At 39.3% G+C, this 18229-nt stretch overlaps 1 protein-coding gene across 5 annotated transcripts in view; it reads right to left on the reverse strand.

The window, feature by feature from the left end:
* LOC124619710 (rho GTPase-activating protein 17-like) overlaps positions 1 to 18229 on the reverse strand; it is a 323049-nt gene that overhangs the window by 82934 nt on the left and 221886 nt on the right. For all 5 annotated transcript variants that reach the window (XR_006980113.1, XM_047146270.1, XM_047146271.1 and 2 more), the window contains exon 10: positions 12779 to 12988. Coding sequence is in view for 4 of the 5 variants with exons in the window: in XM_047146270.1 (XP_047002226.1) it covers positions 12779 to 12988 (210 nt within the window). In the remaining variant the exon portion in view is untranslated. The remainder of the gene's footprint in view (positions 1 to 12778; positions 12989 to 18229) is intronic.

An 18229-nucleotide genomic window follows, 5' to 3' on the forward strand; every position in this document is an offset into this window, starting at 1 on the left:
TAGTAGGAATTTGTGAAGTTCAGAGGCAGGAGGAAGAAGACATTTTGTCAGGAGAATACAGGGTTATAAATACAAAATCAAATAGGGGTAATGCAGGAGTTGGTTTAATAATGAATAAAAAAAATAGGAGAGCGGGTAAGATACTACAAACAGCAAAGTGAACGCCTTATTGTGGCCAAGATAGACACGAAGCCCAAGCCTACTACAGTAGTACAAGTTTATATGCCAACTAGCTCTGCAGATAACGAAGAAATTGAAGAAATGTATGATGAAAGAAAAGAAATTATTCAGATAGTGAAGGGAGACGAAAATTTAATAGTCATGGGTAACTGGAATTCAGTAGTAGGAAAAGGGAGAGAAGGAAATGTAGTAGGTGATATGGATTGGGGCTAAGAAACGAAAGAGGAAGCCGCATGGTAGAATTTTGCACAGTGCATAACTTAATCATAGCTAACATTTGGATCAAGAATCATAAAAGAAGGTTGTATACATGGAAGAAGCCTTGAGATACTGACAAGTTTCAGATAGATTATATAATGGTAAGACAGAGATTTAGGAACCAGGTTTTAAATAGTAAGACATTTCCAGGGGCAGATGTGGACTCTGACCACAATCTATTGGTTACAAACTGTAGATTAAAACTGAAGAAACTGCAAAAAGGTGGGAATTTAAGGAGATTGGACATGGATAAACAAAGAACCAGAGGTTGTACAGAGTTTCAGGGACAGCATAAGGGAACAATTGACAGGAATGGGGGAAAGAAATACAGTAGAAGAAGAATGGGTAGCTTTGAGAGATGAAGTAGTGAAGGCAGCAGAGGATCAACTAGGTAAAAAGATAAGGGCTAGTAGAAATCCTTGGGTAACAGAAGAAATACTGAATTTAATTGATGAAAGGAGAAAAAATAAAAATGCAGTAAATGAAGCAGGCAAAAAGGAATACAAACGTCTGAAAAACGAGATCGACAGGAAGTGCAAAATGGCTAAGCAGGCATGGCTAGAGGACAAATGTAAGGATGTAGAGGTTTATCTCACTAGGGGTAAGATAGATACTGCCTACAGGAAAATTAATGAGACCTTTGGAGAAAAGAGAACCACTTGTATGAATATCAAGAGCTCAGATGGAAGCCCAGTTCTAAGCAAAGAAGGGAAAGCAGAAAGGTGGAAGGAGTATATAGAGGGCCTATACAAGGGCGATGTACTTGAGGACAATATTATGGAAATGGAAGAGGATTTAGATGAAGACGAAATGGGAGATACGATACTGCGTGAAGAGTTTGACAGAGTACTGAAAGACCTGAGTCGAAACAACATTCCATTAGAACTACTGACGGCCTTGGGAGAGCCATTTCTGACAAAACTCGACCATCTGGTGAGCAAGATGTATGAGACAGGCGAAATGCCCTCAGACTTCAAGAAGAATATAATAATTCCAATCCCAAAGAAAGCAGGTGCTGACAGATGTGAAAATTACTGAACAACGAGTTTAATAAGTCACGGATGCAAAATACTAACACGAATTCTTTACAGACGAATGGAAAAACTGGTAGAAGCCAACCTCGGGGAAGATCAATTTGGATTCTGTAGAAATATTGAAACACGTGAGGCAATACTGACCCTACGACTTATCTTAGAAGCTAGATTAAGGAAAGGCAAACCTACGTTCCTAGCATTTGTAGACTTAGAGAAAGCTTTTGACAATGTTGACTGGAATACTCTCTTTCAAATTCTGAAGGTGGCAGGGGTAAGATACAAGGAGCGAAAGGCTATTTACAATTTGTACAGAAACCAGATGGCAGTTATAAGAGTCAAGGGACATGAAGGGGAAGCCGTGGTTGGTAAGGGAGTGAGACAGGGTTGTAGCCTCTCCCCGATGCTATTCAATCTGTATTTTGAGCAAGCAGTAAAGGAAACAAAAGAAAAGTTCGGAGTAAGTATTAAAATCCAAGGAGAAGAAATAAAAAATTTGAGGTTCGCCGATGACATTGTAATTCTGTCAGAGACAGCAAAGGACTTGGAAGAGCAGCTGAACGGAATGGACAGTGTCTTGAAAGGAGGATATATAATGAACATCAACAAAAGCAAAACGAGGATAATGGAATGTAGTCGAATTAAGTTGGGTGATGCTGAGGGAATTAGATTTGGAAATGAGACACCTGAAGTACTAAAGGAGTTTTGCTATTTAGGGAGTAAAATAACTGACGATGGTCAAAATAGAGAGGACATAAAATGTAGACTGGCAATGGCAATGAAAGCGTTTCTGAAGGAGAGGAATTTGTTAACATCGAGTGGCAGGAAGTCGTTTGTGAAAGTATTTGTATGGAGTGTGGCCATGTATGGAAGTGAAACATGGACGATAAATGGTTTGGACAAGAAGAGAATAGAAGCCTTTGAAATGTGGTGCTACAGAAGAATGCTGAAGATTAGATGGGTAGATCATATAACTAATGAGGAAGTATTGAATAAGATTGGGGAGAAGAGAAGTTTGTGGCACAACTTGACAAGAAGGAGGGTCCGGTTGGTAGGACATATTCTGAGGCATCAAGGGATCACAAATTTAGCATTGGAGGGCAGCGTGGAGGGCAAAAATCATAGAGGGAGACCTAGAGATGAATACACTAAGCAGATTCAGAAGGATGTAAGCTGCAGTATGTACTGGGAGATGAAGAAGCTTGCACAGGATAGAATAGCATGGAGAGCTGCATTAAACCAGTCTTAGGACTGAAGACCACAACAACAACATACTCCTAATAAAATTAGTCATTGGTTAATTAACTCATTTAGAAGTAATAGCTATACCCATATAGTTTCAACTAGGGTACATACAAGCGAAAAGGACTGTACCTTAAGAAAAAGGAAAAAAAAAAGTTACTTTTCCAAATGTGACAAAAGCCTGATCAGCCAGAGTATTCAATCCACTCGTTATAGGTAATCCTGCAAATAAAACTGACCTGGCAGAACACCAACTCAAGAGAAGAGGTAGGCTGAGGCTTTTGTCTTCACACTCTTTGTAACGATTATCTAGTAATCTTACAGTCCTTAAACTCAATCAAAACGTTTTGATGAATCAAGGATAACGTACACTCTATGTTGATTGGGTCTTTTTTTTATTTACGGAATTGTTGATAAAAGTTTACCTGTACTGGCCGTAACCTTTGAGTGATAATCATTAAACGACACTATGGAAAATGACTCAGATCTTTATTACTTCTTTGTCAAGGTAGGCCAAGTGCAATGCAGTCCTATACTGATTAAATTCATCAAAACAATCACCAACTCTGAAATCTATCAGAGAAGGTGAATATATTATAATTTTAACTACAAAGGGGCCTTCAAAAAGGAGTACTTTTCTCATTTAACTGACAAAAAATATAAAACCTTGATTTATGTTTTAAAACTTATTTGTGTCTGACTTTTCTGCATTACTAATGATGTTGCTTGACCGTTTTCTAATTCAAAGTTATACTGAAACACCAAAGAAACTGTTATAGGTGTGAGTATTCAAATACACAGAGATGTGAATGAAGTCCCATGCTTCTTTACAGAGCATAGGGGAACGATGAGGGAGACCCTGCACCGCCTTACTAGGCAAGTTCCTATTGGAGGTGGTTTGCCATTGCCTTCCTCTGACCGTAATTGGAATGAATGATGATGATGAAGACAACACAACAACACCCAGTCATCTCAAGGCAGGGAAAATCCCTGACCCCGCCGGGACTCAAACCTGGGACCCCGTGCTCGGGAAGCGAGAACACTACCGCAAGACCACGAGCAGCAGACACAGAGATGTAAACAAGTAGAATACAGCTCTGCAGTTGGCTATGCCTCTATAAGAGAACCAGTGTCTGGCACAGTTGTTAGATTGGTTACTGCTGCTACAATGGCAGGTTATCAACATTTAAGCGAGTTTGAACGTGGTGTTATAGTCAGAACAGAAGTGACAGGACACAGCATCTTTGAGGTGGCAATAAAGTGGGGATTTTCCTGTACGACCATTTCATGAGTGTACCGTGAATATCAAGAACCCAGTAAAACATCAAATCTCAGACATCACTGCGGCTGGAAAAAGCTCCTGCAAGAATGGGACCAACGACAACTGAAGAGATTCGTTCGACGTGACGGAAGTGCAACCCTTCCACAAATTGCTGCAGATTTAAGAGCTGGGCCATCAGCAAGAGTCAGTGTGCGAACCATTCAACGAAACATCATCGATATGGGGTTTCGGAGCCGAAGGCCTTGACGACTGCACGACATAAAACTTTACGCCTTGCCTGGGACCGTCAACACCGACATTGGACTGTTGATTACCCTAAACATGTTGCCTTGTCGGACGAGTCTTGTTTCACATTGTATCGAGCAGATGGAAGTATATGGGTGTGGAGACAATCCATAGACCCTGCATGTCAGTAGGGGACTGCTCATGATGGTGAAGGCTCTGTAATGGTTAGAGGCATGTGCAGTTGAAGGGATATGGGGCCCCTGATATGAATCCGATAGGTGACATGTACGTAAGCATCCTGTTGATTACCTGCATCCATTGAAGTCCATTGTCCATGCTGACAGACTTGGGCAATTCCAGCAGGGCAATGCGACACCTCACATCTTCAGAACTGGTAGTGGCTCCAGGAACAGTACTCTGAGTTTAAACACATCCGCTGGCCACCAAACTCCCCACAAATGAACATTATTGAGCATATCTGGGATGCCTTGCGACACACTCTTCAGAAGAGATCTTCACACCCTCGTATGCACAAATTTTTTGGACAGCCCTGCATGATTCATGGTGTCAGTTCCCACCAGCACTACTTCAGTCTAGTCCCTGCCACATCATGTTGCGGCACTTCTAGATGCTCGTGGAGGCCTTACACGATATTAGGCAGGTGTACCAGTTTCTTTGCCTCTTCAGTGTATTTTTAATGCACGTACAGAAATTACCACTGTTTGTTTTAATTCTTCAAATTTTAACACGCTGGTTGACATGGTCACGAGTCATATGGAAAAAAATTCTGATAACTCCACTAATTCTCTAGCAAAACTCTAACTACAGTTATTACACAAAAGGAATTAAGTCAGAGGAAGTCCTATATGGCTCTGTCACGTTTACACGTGCTTGGGGGGGAGGGGGGGGGGGGGGGACATTTTCTCTTTCCAGGCTTTGCTTTCTAACCTGTACACAGTTAACTCTTGCACTATTATTCTTCCTTTTTTTTCTTTTTCTTTCTTTTGTGTAAATTATACTCAAATGCCCATGCCAATATATGAGAATCGAAACGTGCTCTTTTCTCTATCCTACCATGTATTCACATGCAATTCTAAAGTCTTAAAATCTTAACACACAGTCACTGTGCTCAACGTGCTGGATTAGGATTAACTTTGTTGAAACTCTTATATACTTCCTTTACAAAAATTGTATCAATAATTGTAGTTGCAAAAGTGGCAGAACCATATAGGCTGTTCTCCCATTTTTGTTATGCTCCTTTTGTGTAGAAAGTGTAGGTTGAAGATAGGTAGAGAGTTAGTGGGATTATCAGATTTTTTCCCCTATGACTCAACACCATGTCAACCGATGTATTAAAATTTGAAGATTATAACAAAGAGAGGTAAGTATCCCCAGTTAATTTTGTATTTGCATTAAAAATAACTTTGAATTAGAATCTGTTCAAGCAACATCATTAGTAATGCAGAACAGTCTGATGTAAATCACTTTTAAAATATAAATCAAGATTTATATTTCCTGTCAGTGAAATGCTAAAGGTAGTTCTTTTTGTGGAAACAGATACACTGTGATCTCTGAAGTGAAGGTAATGCTTGGGCAGCTAGCTGCATACTGAAAATGATTGCTTGCCAAACTAAGATTAGATATATTTCAAGTTAAAATTTAATCTATTCACCTTTACTGAGAGAATTCAGAGTTGGTGATAATTTTGATGATTCTGATTAGTACGAGAATGTATTGCACTGGGCATATCTCACCAAATAAGGAATAAAAATCCAAGTGATTTGTCACAGTTTCATTCAGAGATTATCGCCCAATGGCTGTAAGTTTAATAACGGCATAAATTTAAAGTCAGGTTACCTTCCATTTGGAAAGTCGGTGCACTCAGCGACTGTTATGTGATTTGGAAAGTCGGTGCACTCAGCGACTGTTATGTGACTTATAGAGTGCAGCAATCAGTCATCCTTTTTTTAAAATTTTATTACGCAAATCCCAGCTAGTAGCTAGCCATTCTCAATGCACTATTTTCAATTCTCAATGCATGTAAGTCCCTGTTGTTCGGGCTTCAGTCACAGTTCTTTGAACACTATTATAGTGTTCAAAGAACTGTGACTTACCCCTCCCCCTACCCACCTAAGCTTCCTCCTGACCCCGTCCGGTTGCCACTCCCACTATGCACTGCTGCTGTTGCTCACAGTGTGGCTTCAGCTGCCAGAGGCTGCAGAGTGTGTGTGTGTGTGTGTGTGTGTGTGTGTGTGTGTGTGTGTGTGTCTCACCTATTTTTGACAAAGGCCTTGTTGGCCGAAAGCTTCTACTGTGACAAATCTTTTTGTTGTGCCTATCTGCGACTCAGCATCTCCGCTACATAGTGAGTAGTAACTTTCCTCTTCACAATACTGTTAGTTTCATCTTGCATTCTATGACTATCATTCGTTATTTAAATAATGAAACACTGTACCACTTATGTATTTTCTTATGTTTAGCACAATGTGTTTCGAAAATTTATTCTCGTTGACAAGTAGTTTGTGTGGTGTTTGTATGTGTGTTGTTCTGCATCTCTTGTGCTGTAATCACCTTTCTGAGGCTATAAGGTACTGTGCCTCATCCATTATGCAAAACACCACACAATGCAAACTATCACTCACATTGTTTTTTTGTGAAACAAAAAAAAAAAAATACTTCAGAAAATATTTGCACTTCACAATGAGAATAAATTCTAGAAATGCATCTTGTTAAGCATAAAAAATAAGTAATTGGTACTGTTTTGAAACCAAAAACCTTTGGGCATTGCAAAGAGAGCAAAGGTGTCAACTATTGCTACAGGTGGCCAAACAACGAAACCAGCAAAATATGCATTCAAGCAAAATGCAACGACGTCAAATCACAACAATGATGAAGCTGCGCATGCATGATAGAGAGAGTTTGTAAATGGTTGTGATGGGTCATGATACGTGTATTCGAAAAAACCTAGTTACTCCCATCCAGGCACCGTGCCAAGATCTTGGTGGTAGCAGCAGGTGATAAATAGCAAATTGTTCCGACTTTTACTTAAGCGGATCAGCTGAGGAGAGCGCCCTACTGTCAAGAAACTTAACCACATAACGTTTGTAAACACTACGGGAAATCCAACGCCATGCCAGCATCATTCTACGTCAATTACATCAGATTTTTCTCCATAAACATTTTTCCATAAAGCATAAATCGTGTGAAAATTACAAATATGTTAATGCAAAATTGGATGTGAATATACGTTGTGAGCACAGGAAAATCGATGAGCGATAAATAATGCCATAAATGGCACGAAAAAGTTAATTCTGGGAATATGAGAGCAGCTTTATACTGTACTCGGCACACACTTCTCCAGACCACAATTTATAATCCATTTACACTTTGCCCATACTTCCTCCATATTCATCATGATGTCAATTCATTTCTCAAGTCGAATGCGAATGACCGCTTGTCCACTCTTTCTAGCAGAAACACTCTCCTAGCCTTCTTTCTTTGGAAGAACTGAGGCACAAAAGTAATTTGTATAGGTTGACAGTAGCTTCGACGACTTCCAACTTCCGTAGCGGCCAAACAATAAACCAGATACCAAACAACTCAGCTGCTGGTGTTCTTTGTTTGTGTTTTGCATTTGACCGACTCAGTCTGTTTTTTAAGTGTACCGGTATGTCATTGACAAAAAGACAGTGGGACAATTAACAAACGAAGAAAAGTAGAATGTTATGCTCAGGAAGTGGACTGAAATTCACATGTGAAGTCTGTTGATATTTCATTGACTAATGTCAGTGTACAGTCTGTCGCACAGTGAAAATTTCATTCAGTGCTGAAAGGGTACTAGGAATGTTTTGCAATACAACACAATAATAAATAGCAGAAGACTGTTTAGCTGTGTTCTGAGAATACTTCATACTTGTATTTTAGCCACTGTGCCAAGTCTGAGGGTACAATTGTCCACTAGCAGTGTTGGCTAGAAGTGCTTGCTATTGGCATCATGGTCACAAAGTGAGATTAAGACAGTTTTTGGGTGCAGCTTCATGCACGATTGAACACAGAGCACTGCTCTGAAGAAATGACTTGCACTCACTCACTCAGTAATGTGTGTCCACATCGTACAACTATGTTCAGGTGGTACAGAAAATTCCAAAGAGGAAATTTCACTCTGGAGGGTGCTGAGAAGATGGGAAGATGGTGATCATCAGTTACGGAGGAAAACATTGATGCTATGAGGAAAATGCTTGACGAAGACAGGTGAGTGATCTATAAGCAGATAGAGGATACCTTAGGGCTAAATGCACCAGCAATTAGTACAAATCTGCATGATTGTTTGCAAGTACACAAATTTGGATGTCTCTGGGTGCCGCACAGACCAACAAAAGAGCAGATGACATGATGTGTGACTTTGTGCCGGCAAATGTTAAAGAAGTTTTCTAAGAGACAATCTCAGTATGCGAATAACATCATGACATATGACAAGACTTGGCCGTACTGTTATGACGTGCCGACCGAGACGCAAACAAAGTTTGGGTCTTCGGAGATGACGACACACGACTGATATGATGATATGATAGCTTCTTCCCCCCCCCCCCCCCCCCCCCAAAAAAAAAATCAAGCGGAATTATGGAGCGTGCTGTTTTGGACACACAGGAGACAGTCACAGCTATGTGGTACATTGAGTAGTGCCTACCCAAGGTCATCCAAACATTGGAGAACCTGCAACCGAAGTCAAGAACGGACACTTAGTTCCTTCTCCACGACAATGATCCAGCTCTCCATGCCAACACATGCATGGAGCATTTGTGGAGTACAGCACTGAAACTTCTTCAGCGTACTCCTTACAGTAAAGACCTTTCTCCCTGTAATTTTGCCCTGTTCCTGCAAGTGGAAAGAAAGCTGAAGGGAATGCAGTTGTCAAGTTATGAGGCCCTCCTGAGGGGCTGGGACGAGTGTGCCTTACTCCCTACCGAAACCTGGGATAAATGGTTTAGGGATTGGTTCCATAGGATGGGGAGGTGTATTCAATGTGGCAGAAATTACTTTAAAAAATTAAATAAATAAAGCTGTATTGCAAAACTTTCCTAGTACCCTTTGTATTTGCAAAAAATTAACATTCCTCCATCAAGCTGAGTAAACATACATCAATCATTCGCTAATAATGTGTTTATTCAAGATGTAGGTTACAATCACAGTGTGGCTTACCAGTGCTAAAAACATGTAAGAATACATTACAATAAGACATTCATGAATCAAAATCTTTGCACAAGAATAAACGATAAAGTAATATTCAAGTCAAATCATCATTATCGCCTGTCTATATAAATAGCTCCTACTATACTATCCATGTTAGTATTTCAATACACATAGGGGCCATAGTGTAAACTGAAATACTGATACGGATAGTATAGTATAGGTTATTCATATAGACAAGCAATAATAATGATTTGACATCTTACTAGCAAGTTGCTTCATCATTTACTCTCTTAGAAAACTCATACAAACTCATGAATAGGGGTTTCAACTCATACAAAACTCATACAGCTTGAGTCAGGCATGTGTTTAATGTAATATATTCTTACATGTTTTCAGCACTGATGACAGCCACACAATGGTTAAAAACTAGATCTGCAAAAGTTATTAGCAACTAATTAATGTACATTGTTTCAATTTCAAATAAACAAAGTCACTGGAACCACCCATTCCACTAGGAATCAAATCTGACTCCTCCATCAACATTAAGCACAGTAAGCAGCAAACAAAAAGGAAGCATGTCCGGAAGAAGTGAACAGCACACGAAAACTATTGTGTGAAGGTCAGTTTCCAGAACTGGAAAACATACTACCAAATTGCTTTGAATATTCCAACCAATATAACTGTGTTTCGTGCTAAAGCAATACATTTGACACAAAAGTTGGGACTCGCCGATATCAAAGCATCCAATGGTTGGATCAAAACATTGAATAACACACATAATATAGTGTATAAACATGTTTTGAGTTTAGGCTCGAAGCATGAACACTGACACTGTTCAGCCATTGAAAAATACTCTTCCATCAATCACAGAAAAGAACAGTCCCAGTGATGTTTCAGGTGCATATGAAACAAGCTTATTTTTTCACCTTCTGCCCAACAAAACTCTCGAGTTCGAAGGAGAAAAATGCCATGGGGGAAAGTTAGTAAAGAGAGGCTAACTGTTTTAATATGTTGTGATGAAAATGGAACAGAGATGTTGGTGCAACTGACAACTGGGAAGGGGACGAGTACATAATGCTTTAAAAATGTGCAAACATTTCCATGCAAATATACGTCTAATGCAAACACATGGATAACAACTCTTGCCTGCCTGGGATGCAAGGCTGGGTGTTCAAAAGAGTAAAAAGCCTACAGTTTGTTCACCCATGTGAAACACATCCCCACCAATATGTTGTTTCTATATAATATAAATGTAGTGTTTTTTCCTCCAAGTTGTACACACCACCTTCAACAATTGACCAAGACATTATAAAAAGTCTAAAACAAAAATACAGGGAGATTTTTGTACGGAAGAGGCTGGCGTGTCTTGACACTATAATGAAAAAGATGCACACTATATATTTTGTAACGGGTGCCTCGGATTCCATAAAAGTAAGCACAATCTCAAACCACTTCAAGATGGCCAGTTTTCATCACATACTTACAGAAGACATTACTTTAGAAAACAAAGGAATTGCAGCTGAAGAAAGACAGCAAATAATGGAACAAGAAGAAAATGTTCACTGCCTTAAACTTCAATGAGTATGTTAAATGTGACAATGGTGTTCTTGACTTTCATTTCATGACAATTAATCAAGTCTTGCAGGAACAGATGACAAAGAAACAAAGTAAAGTCAAGGATGAATCAGAACCTTTGCCAGTCCCCACAATGTCAAAAACCATTGAAACAATGGACACAGTGCCGCATTATGTTTTGAGTTTTGAAGTTGACGAAGAAGTGATGAACGTATTAACTATGATGGACAATTCAATATTAACATTCTGACAAAACAAACAGTCAACTACTGATTTCTTTTTCAAACCTTTATGGAGACAGGACTAGGCACAATATCTTATTGTGTTAAATTGTAGTGAGGCTAACAAGATGTACAATACACAAATAGTTTGTTTAAATGAAAACCCCTATCAATTACCAGTAGCGATTCACTAATGGAGAGCTGCTAAATGAAGACATTTGTTTGTTTTGATAGAAGTGCAATAAAAATTAATATTTTAGCATACTTTTATTAAGTCTACATTACAAGCCAGGTATGTGTTTTGGATGAGGCTACGCTCTCGTGTTGTCTGATTTTCCTGCATTCCAACAGGTTAATGGTAGAAGTGTATACATCCAATATATTGGATTTAGCTGATGTCATATTTAACACATTTTTGGTTCTTGTATACTAACATGTGATTTTGAGAAATTCTGTGTGCGATTCACAATGCTTTCTCAAAAGTGCATTCTGGATTATAATTTATTGAGACAGTACATCAGGAAGTGTGGATTTGCATATTACTCCACATACAGTACCCTTAATTCTGCATTTTCACCAACAACAAAAAAAATCGAATCACTACCAAATTAGATGTTTCTCAATAATGTTTTTCCACTTATGATGTTCAAAATCTGTGGTCCTTTCAGAAATGTGCTAATGTTATTCCAGTGTAGTTGTACGAGAACTTATAACTACACATCAAGTAGAAAATCAATAAGCAGCATTCACAAACACGTATAAAAGGGTGACACCTTGCTATGTTTTTGAACGTCCTTTTTCAGAGCTAACACAGGAAGAATAAAGAAACATCTGAGGTTTTGTGGAGCCAACAACTTACTTTCCATGGCTGTTCTAACATACATATGGGGCACGGGCACTTGCAAGCATGTGTCATATCGTCCATGGACAGGTGCAGCTAACACAGGCAACAAACCAGGTGGACCCATTGTGCTGCATTCACACACTGTTCTGATGTGTGCAGGTACAATTTGTCCACCCCTGCAAGAGGGAGTTCGACTGAGATACAGTCGCAAACTCTACAGTGGTACAATTTGTCCACCCCTGCAAGAGGAAGTTCGACTGAGATACAGTCGCAAACTCTACAGTTTCTTTGTCACGTGAACTGTTTGCCCGCCCCTGCCTGCAGGCAGACACGAGCTGGAACAGCCTCAGATAAGGGATTAAAAAAAAGGGACGTAACTGACAAAATACTGTCAAAAAAAAAAAAAAAAAAAAAAAAAAAAAAAAAAAAAAAAAAAAAAAAAAAAAAAAAAATCTCCCATTCAGAAACTGTATGTATGCAATGAATGTCGAAGTTTTGTACAACCAAGAAACAAGAAATCAGACTGTGTGATGTACTTAGTATTGTGAAAGCCTGTCTTAGTTTCATCTGGTAATTATGAGTGTTATACCCACTTTTATTGTTGTTATTCCATACTCAACTTTCCACTGTTTGATATCCTCTTTCTGTGGTGTATAAAATGCAAAATAAGGGCAAATTACCAACAAAATTTATTTATATTAATATTCAAAAAAGGGATACAGATACTCACCCGACAGTATTTGCGTCAGTCTCACTGTCCCACATAAGATTTGGAGCAATAACAATTGCAATATTTTGTGGCGTCATCTTGTTTAGAGCGTGATTGCGTGACAGATGAGAAAGGAACTTAATGAGGTAGTGTAAATTGTCAAAATTCGCTGTCGGAAGCTTCTGGACTACTTTCCACAACTCTTGTAAGCGTATCTCCTGGTTCTGAACTCTGAAAACAAATGCATTCAATTTAGTTTCCTTTTAAGCATTTCATCCAGGTATGTCTTTCCAAGCTGCCAAAAGATGATACAATAACACTGTTTAAACAAATAAATTATTTTTCATTTCAATAAAAAATTATTGTTAATGACAATTTAGGAACAAAGGAGACCAGTCATTGAATAGCAGAAGCGCTAAGTCGTCGATAGGCACATACAAAAGAACTTCTAAATTATTTACATTCTACTAGAACTTTCCTATACTAAAATTATTGATATTGCAGCTTTTAGTGTCTTGAAGAAGTCTTTCCATTATCATTTCAGAGCTGTGGAGCACTTGCTGACTTGCTTCATTACTCTTCCTTAATATGAGATGGAATAACAATATGGAAAGGATAGATTGGTACTCATTATACAGTGGAAGCACTGAGTGAAAGACAAGCACAAGAAAAAAGACTGATCGATAATATTCAGGTGTCAGGCTACATCCTTCGTCGCACGGAGACAACAAAACTTTCACACATTCACACAAGCACAATTCCCACACACATACAAATGACCCTGTCATCTCCAGGCACTAAGGCCCGACTGCGACTCCTTCTGGGGTGGAGCACTGACCTTTGCTGAGGAGAAAAGACTACGCAGGTGCACTGGCAGAATAGAAGTTCCGTATACGGCTCGAGTGGGAACACGGAAGAGGATACGTAGGTGGAGGACAGGAACTACTGAGGGATGAGATCGGAGGGGTTAGAGAACAAAGGATATGTTGCATAAAATGGTCTTGATTGCCACGTCAAATTCAGATAAAATTCCGAGCTTCCAAAGATATCCTCCATCACTGTCATCATGGACTAAAGCTGACTGTTGTGAACTGGCAAGGTTCCTTCTTTTATACTCACAGGATGGCATCCGACTGGCTGGATTATGTCATGATGGTGCATACAGTCCATAGATTTTGCTTGCACTCTCCATTTTAACATTGCCCGCAACGCCATCCACTGCATCACGCGGTGAACTGTGAGAAGTATTTCTCTGTTTTTCCCTTGTCAAGCACCCACTTCCATGCATTGCCAAGTGCAGAGCCAGGGTCTCTATTGAAGTTGTTTTCACAAAAAACTTATTTCCACTGCTTCTCTAATCACAGAATCCCAATAGGTCCACGTGTGAGCATGTATTCTTATTTGTTCAAACAAAATCTTGTGCTTATTTAATAGGCTGTGCTCTGCCACAACTGATTTATCCAACTGCCTGTATTTAAGGTAATGCTCGGTGCAACAATTGGCAACGGTCCGTATAATCTGGTTCAAATGGCTCTGAGCACTATGGGACTTAACTTCTTAGGTCATCAGTCCTCTAGAACTTAGAACTACTTAAACCTAACTAACCAAAGGACATCACACACATCCATGCCCGAGGCAGGATTCAAGCCCGCGACCGTAGAAGTCGCACAGTTCCAGACTGTAGCACCTAGAACCGCTCGGCCAGCCCGAGAGGGCCATATAGTCTGCCCCATGTAACTATTGCTACACTCACAATGAATGTTATAAATTCCTGCACACACAGGCCGAGATTATCTTTAACCAGTCACAACACTTAATTAATTTTTCTGGGTGGCCTGATGACTGATCTGATTCCTTGCCTGTTTAGACAACATGCCAGTTGTTGCACCGCAAAATGGAAGCCAAGCTATGTGTTGGTCCTCTTGGCTTGTCTGAACAGTATCGCATCTTTGTTTTCTTGACAGTGTTGGTGTAATGTCACGAACAGAATACCCATTCCTTCTGAACACCAGCTTCAGATGCTTAATATTGGAACCAAGGTGGTCCATGCCCGAAATAGTTCTGTTTCTACTAAGGTGTTCAGCATAGCTCTCTTCACAGTTAGACAGTAAAAGCTACACCCGTTGAAATATAGATGTGTGTGTTTTCTACACTGAATGGCCGAGTTGTCCATCTGATTTCCATTCTACCAACAAATCTATGAAAGGAAACTTCCCGTCCATCTCCACCGTGAAGCTTATGATGACATGTATACCATCAAAATGATAAGAAACTGCTGCAGCACCTCACTGCCATGTGGCTAGATTAAAAATGTATATATTGCAGGGAAAGTTCCCACCAGCTATCCTGTTCGAACCATGTCCCTGTACATTTCCATAGGCAGCACCACCATCTTCCTCCGCCCCTACTGTCTAATGTGATGAAGGATGTAGTCTGATATCTGAATGATGTGTAGCAGCCTTCTGCATTGTGCTTGTCTGCCACTCAACATTCCTCTACAAGATGAGTAGCAATTTACCCTTTCAATATTGTTGTTAATTAAGTTTACAGTTGTTTTAAGCTGTTTCTCCCACAAGCATGCAAATGGAAAACTGACTTTCACACAGATGTCCATATTACCTACATTATATTGCGCTATATCTGTCTAGGCTTCTGCATGTATCTGTCTACGCTCCTGCATGCAATTACTTTAACAAACATATACACTAGCAATTGTAAATTTCAGTATGAACAAGAAATTTAAGACAAACAAATCAAGTCAGATGAACATTGGGAAAAGCAGACTCAGTCGATGTACCATATCAATTACATTGTTTATCTTATAAGATTCATGTGTAGTCATCTTTCATTAACTTTGCCAAAGATTGTTTCTTAGGAAAGTGTTCAAGGTACATGTGTAAATATGACTTACTTATGAAAGCAAGTGATGGGTACAGTAATTTAGTCAACTAATAGAAAACTGAGTTAAAATGAATTTATAATTACAATTTTCAGACAACTATAAAACAAATAGTCGACAAGTAACGCTTTCTACCTGCTTCCTAATATAATGTGAGTTTACAGTTCCTTGTCACTCATATATTGGCAGGCTTTTAAAAAATCTTGAAAAATGCTTAACCCTTATAGTGCCAAATACGATCTAATCGGATCACATGGTACATGCGAAAAGTGCCAGGTACGATCTAATCGTACTGCCGTTTTTGTGCACTTTTCTTGCAAACTAAGGCACAGATCGTACTATATCGATGTCGTGAAGATAAACGAAAGTCAAAAGATAGTCGTCAAGTACTTCGTTTCCATTGTCGATGCCAATAATCGATATTTATGAGTTCCAAACACATGGCTGTTTTTCGTTTGCTTCGAAGGTAATATGGCGCCGCCAAGGAAGAAATCTCGTTTGAGTGTGATGTATACCGTGGAAAGTAGTGAAAGTGAGAACGATTTTGCAGGTTTTTCGGACAATGGATCGATCTATGAGTGGTCTAGTCGTGATATCATGTGAGTCATTCAATAGCCGAATAATGCAACCAGCAGTGTGGAAGACAACGTTGAAGAATTGACTGCAGCCAGCGACACGTTTGCTGAAATTGGAATTCATTAGTTGGACAATCCTGCTCCTCAGCGCTCCATGTATTCGGAATTACCGGGCCCCAAACATGTACCAATAAGTGTTACGCCAATTGATTATTATAACCTCCCCCCCCCCCTCTCCCCCCCCACAGTGTATGGTGTAGAAATACTACCGGGAAAGAAGGAGCAAGCCTGTGTTGTGTGCTCTACAAAAGATACGAGGCGACAATCAAGAACAATATGTGTACTTTGTAAGAAGGGATTACATCCCAAATGTGTTGGTCAACATTTGTGTGTCAATAAATGATCCTAAAACTTATGGGTATTATGTTATTTTCTGTTGGAACTATTGACAAAATTATAGATGTTTTGCCCATTTTTAGCGTCAGTTTTTTCAGGGTGCCTTATTTTCTAAAATATGTGACAGAAACACACAAACAAATATTATATCATGCAGAATCTATGTAGATTGATAATATGAACACAAATTTTAAGTTCAAATATATTAGATGTGGCTAAATATGACTTAAAACCAAAGTTTTAATTTTTTTCCGTACAAAAACTCTAATACAAATATTGTTTTCTTTAGAAGTATGAGGCCTAATGGTGTACTCTGATCACATTCCTGTAGCTGAAGGTACTAGCTAGAAGAGAAAAAAAATTAAGGTCGGCTGGCTGCTAAGCTTTGTTTGACAGTTTTTTGTTGTTGTGCCTATCTGTGACTCAACTTTTCCATTATATGGTGAGTAGCAACTGTCCTTTTTATGATATTGTCATTATTCCATTCTGGATTTCCCACTGGTTTTTTTATAATAATAAGAGAGAGAGAGAGAGAGAGAGAGAGAGAGAGATCGTAAGAGTTTAATACCCAGACGATGAGAGAGCTCTATCTTCACTGAGTGAAGGAAGACAGCAGTTCTCTTTCAAAGGAACCATCTTGATATTCACCTGAAGTGTTGTAGAGAAATCTACAATCTGGATGCCTGGACAAGGACTTTTCTGCTGTCCTTTGGAACAGGAGTCCAGTGATCCATCAGCACAATGTATTACTTGGTATTTTCTAGAACAGTGGGAGGATCATACCTATAGTGTGGACAAAGTCAGTAATTGATATTGCTGTCCCATCTTCCGATGAACTATTTCGATAACCTCAACAACCTCTTCAAATATTCTCCAGATGGTGGAGCTTTATATCCAGATATAATGTGTGATAGGGACTGCTATTGATTCCCACTCTCACACTGCGGCTATCATATATTTCCTGGTCCTTCAGAATGTACTTTCAGTAATCACTCATCAAAATAACCTGATCTTGTATTGCTATCAGGTCAACTCACTGCAATGAGTATCTACCAAAATAGGAAAGTAAATAAATTTCTCAGAGTACTACACAACGCCAACCTTCATTGCATCATCTTCTGATACATAGCATCATTTGGATGCATTAGGGGTGGGGGGAAGGGTCTCCAAACTAAACATAAACTATGAGTCATCTGGAAAGTTATCAATCTATCTGAAAAAGCAACTGATGACTTTTTTTGTTTTAGGAAGCTGCCTCAATCATGTAGAAACACCAGAAGTACTGCAACATCATAGGTTTTATTAGTGCAGCAGAACAAGTCTCTATGATGTTAAAAGTAGCTCTGTACTAGTCACATTATAGGCACATACGGCCAATTTTTTCAGAGATGGCGGGGAACCACTTTGGGGACTACAAGAAGAACTAGCATTCTGATACACCATGGCAGATTATAATTGTGTTCCAGACTGAGACTCCAACCTAGATTGTTTGCCTTTGGTTGCCAAATGCTGTACTAATTGAGCTATAAGGCACAACCCATGATCTTCTGTCACAGCTCCACTTCCACCAGCACCTCTTCTTCTACTTTCCATACTTCACAC

Source organism: Schistocerca americana, chromosome 6, assembly GCF_021461395.2.
Source record: "Schistocerca americana isolate TAMUIC-IGC-003095 chromosome 6, iqSchAmer2.1, whole genome shotgun sequence".
Classification (NCBI taxonomy): Eukaryota; Metazoa; Arthropoda; class Insecta; order Orthoptera; family Acrididae; genus Schistocerca; species Schistocerca americana.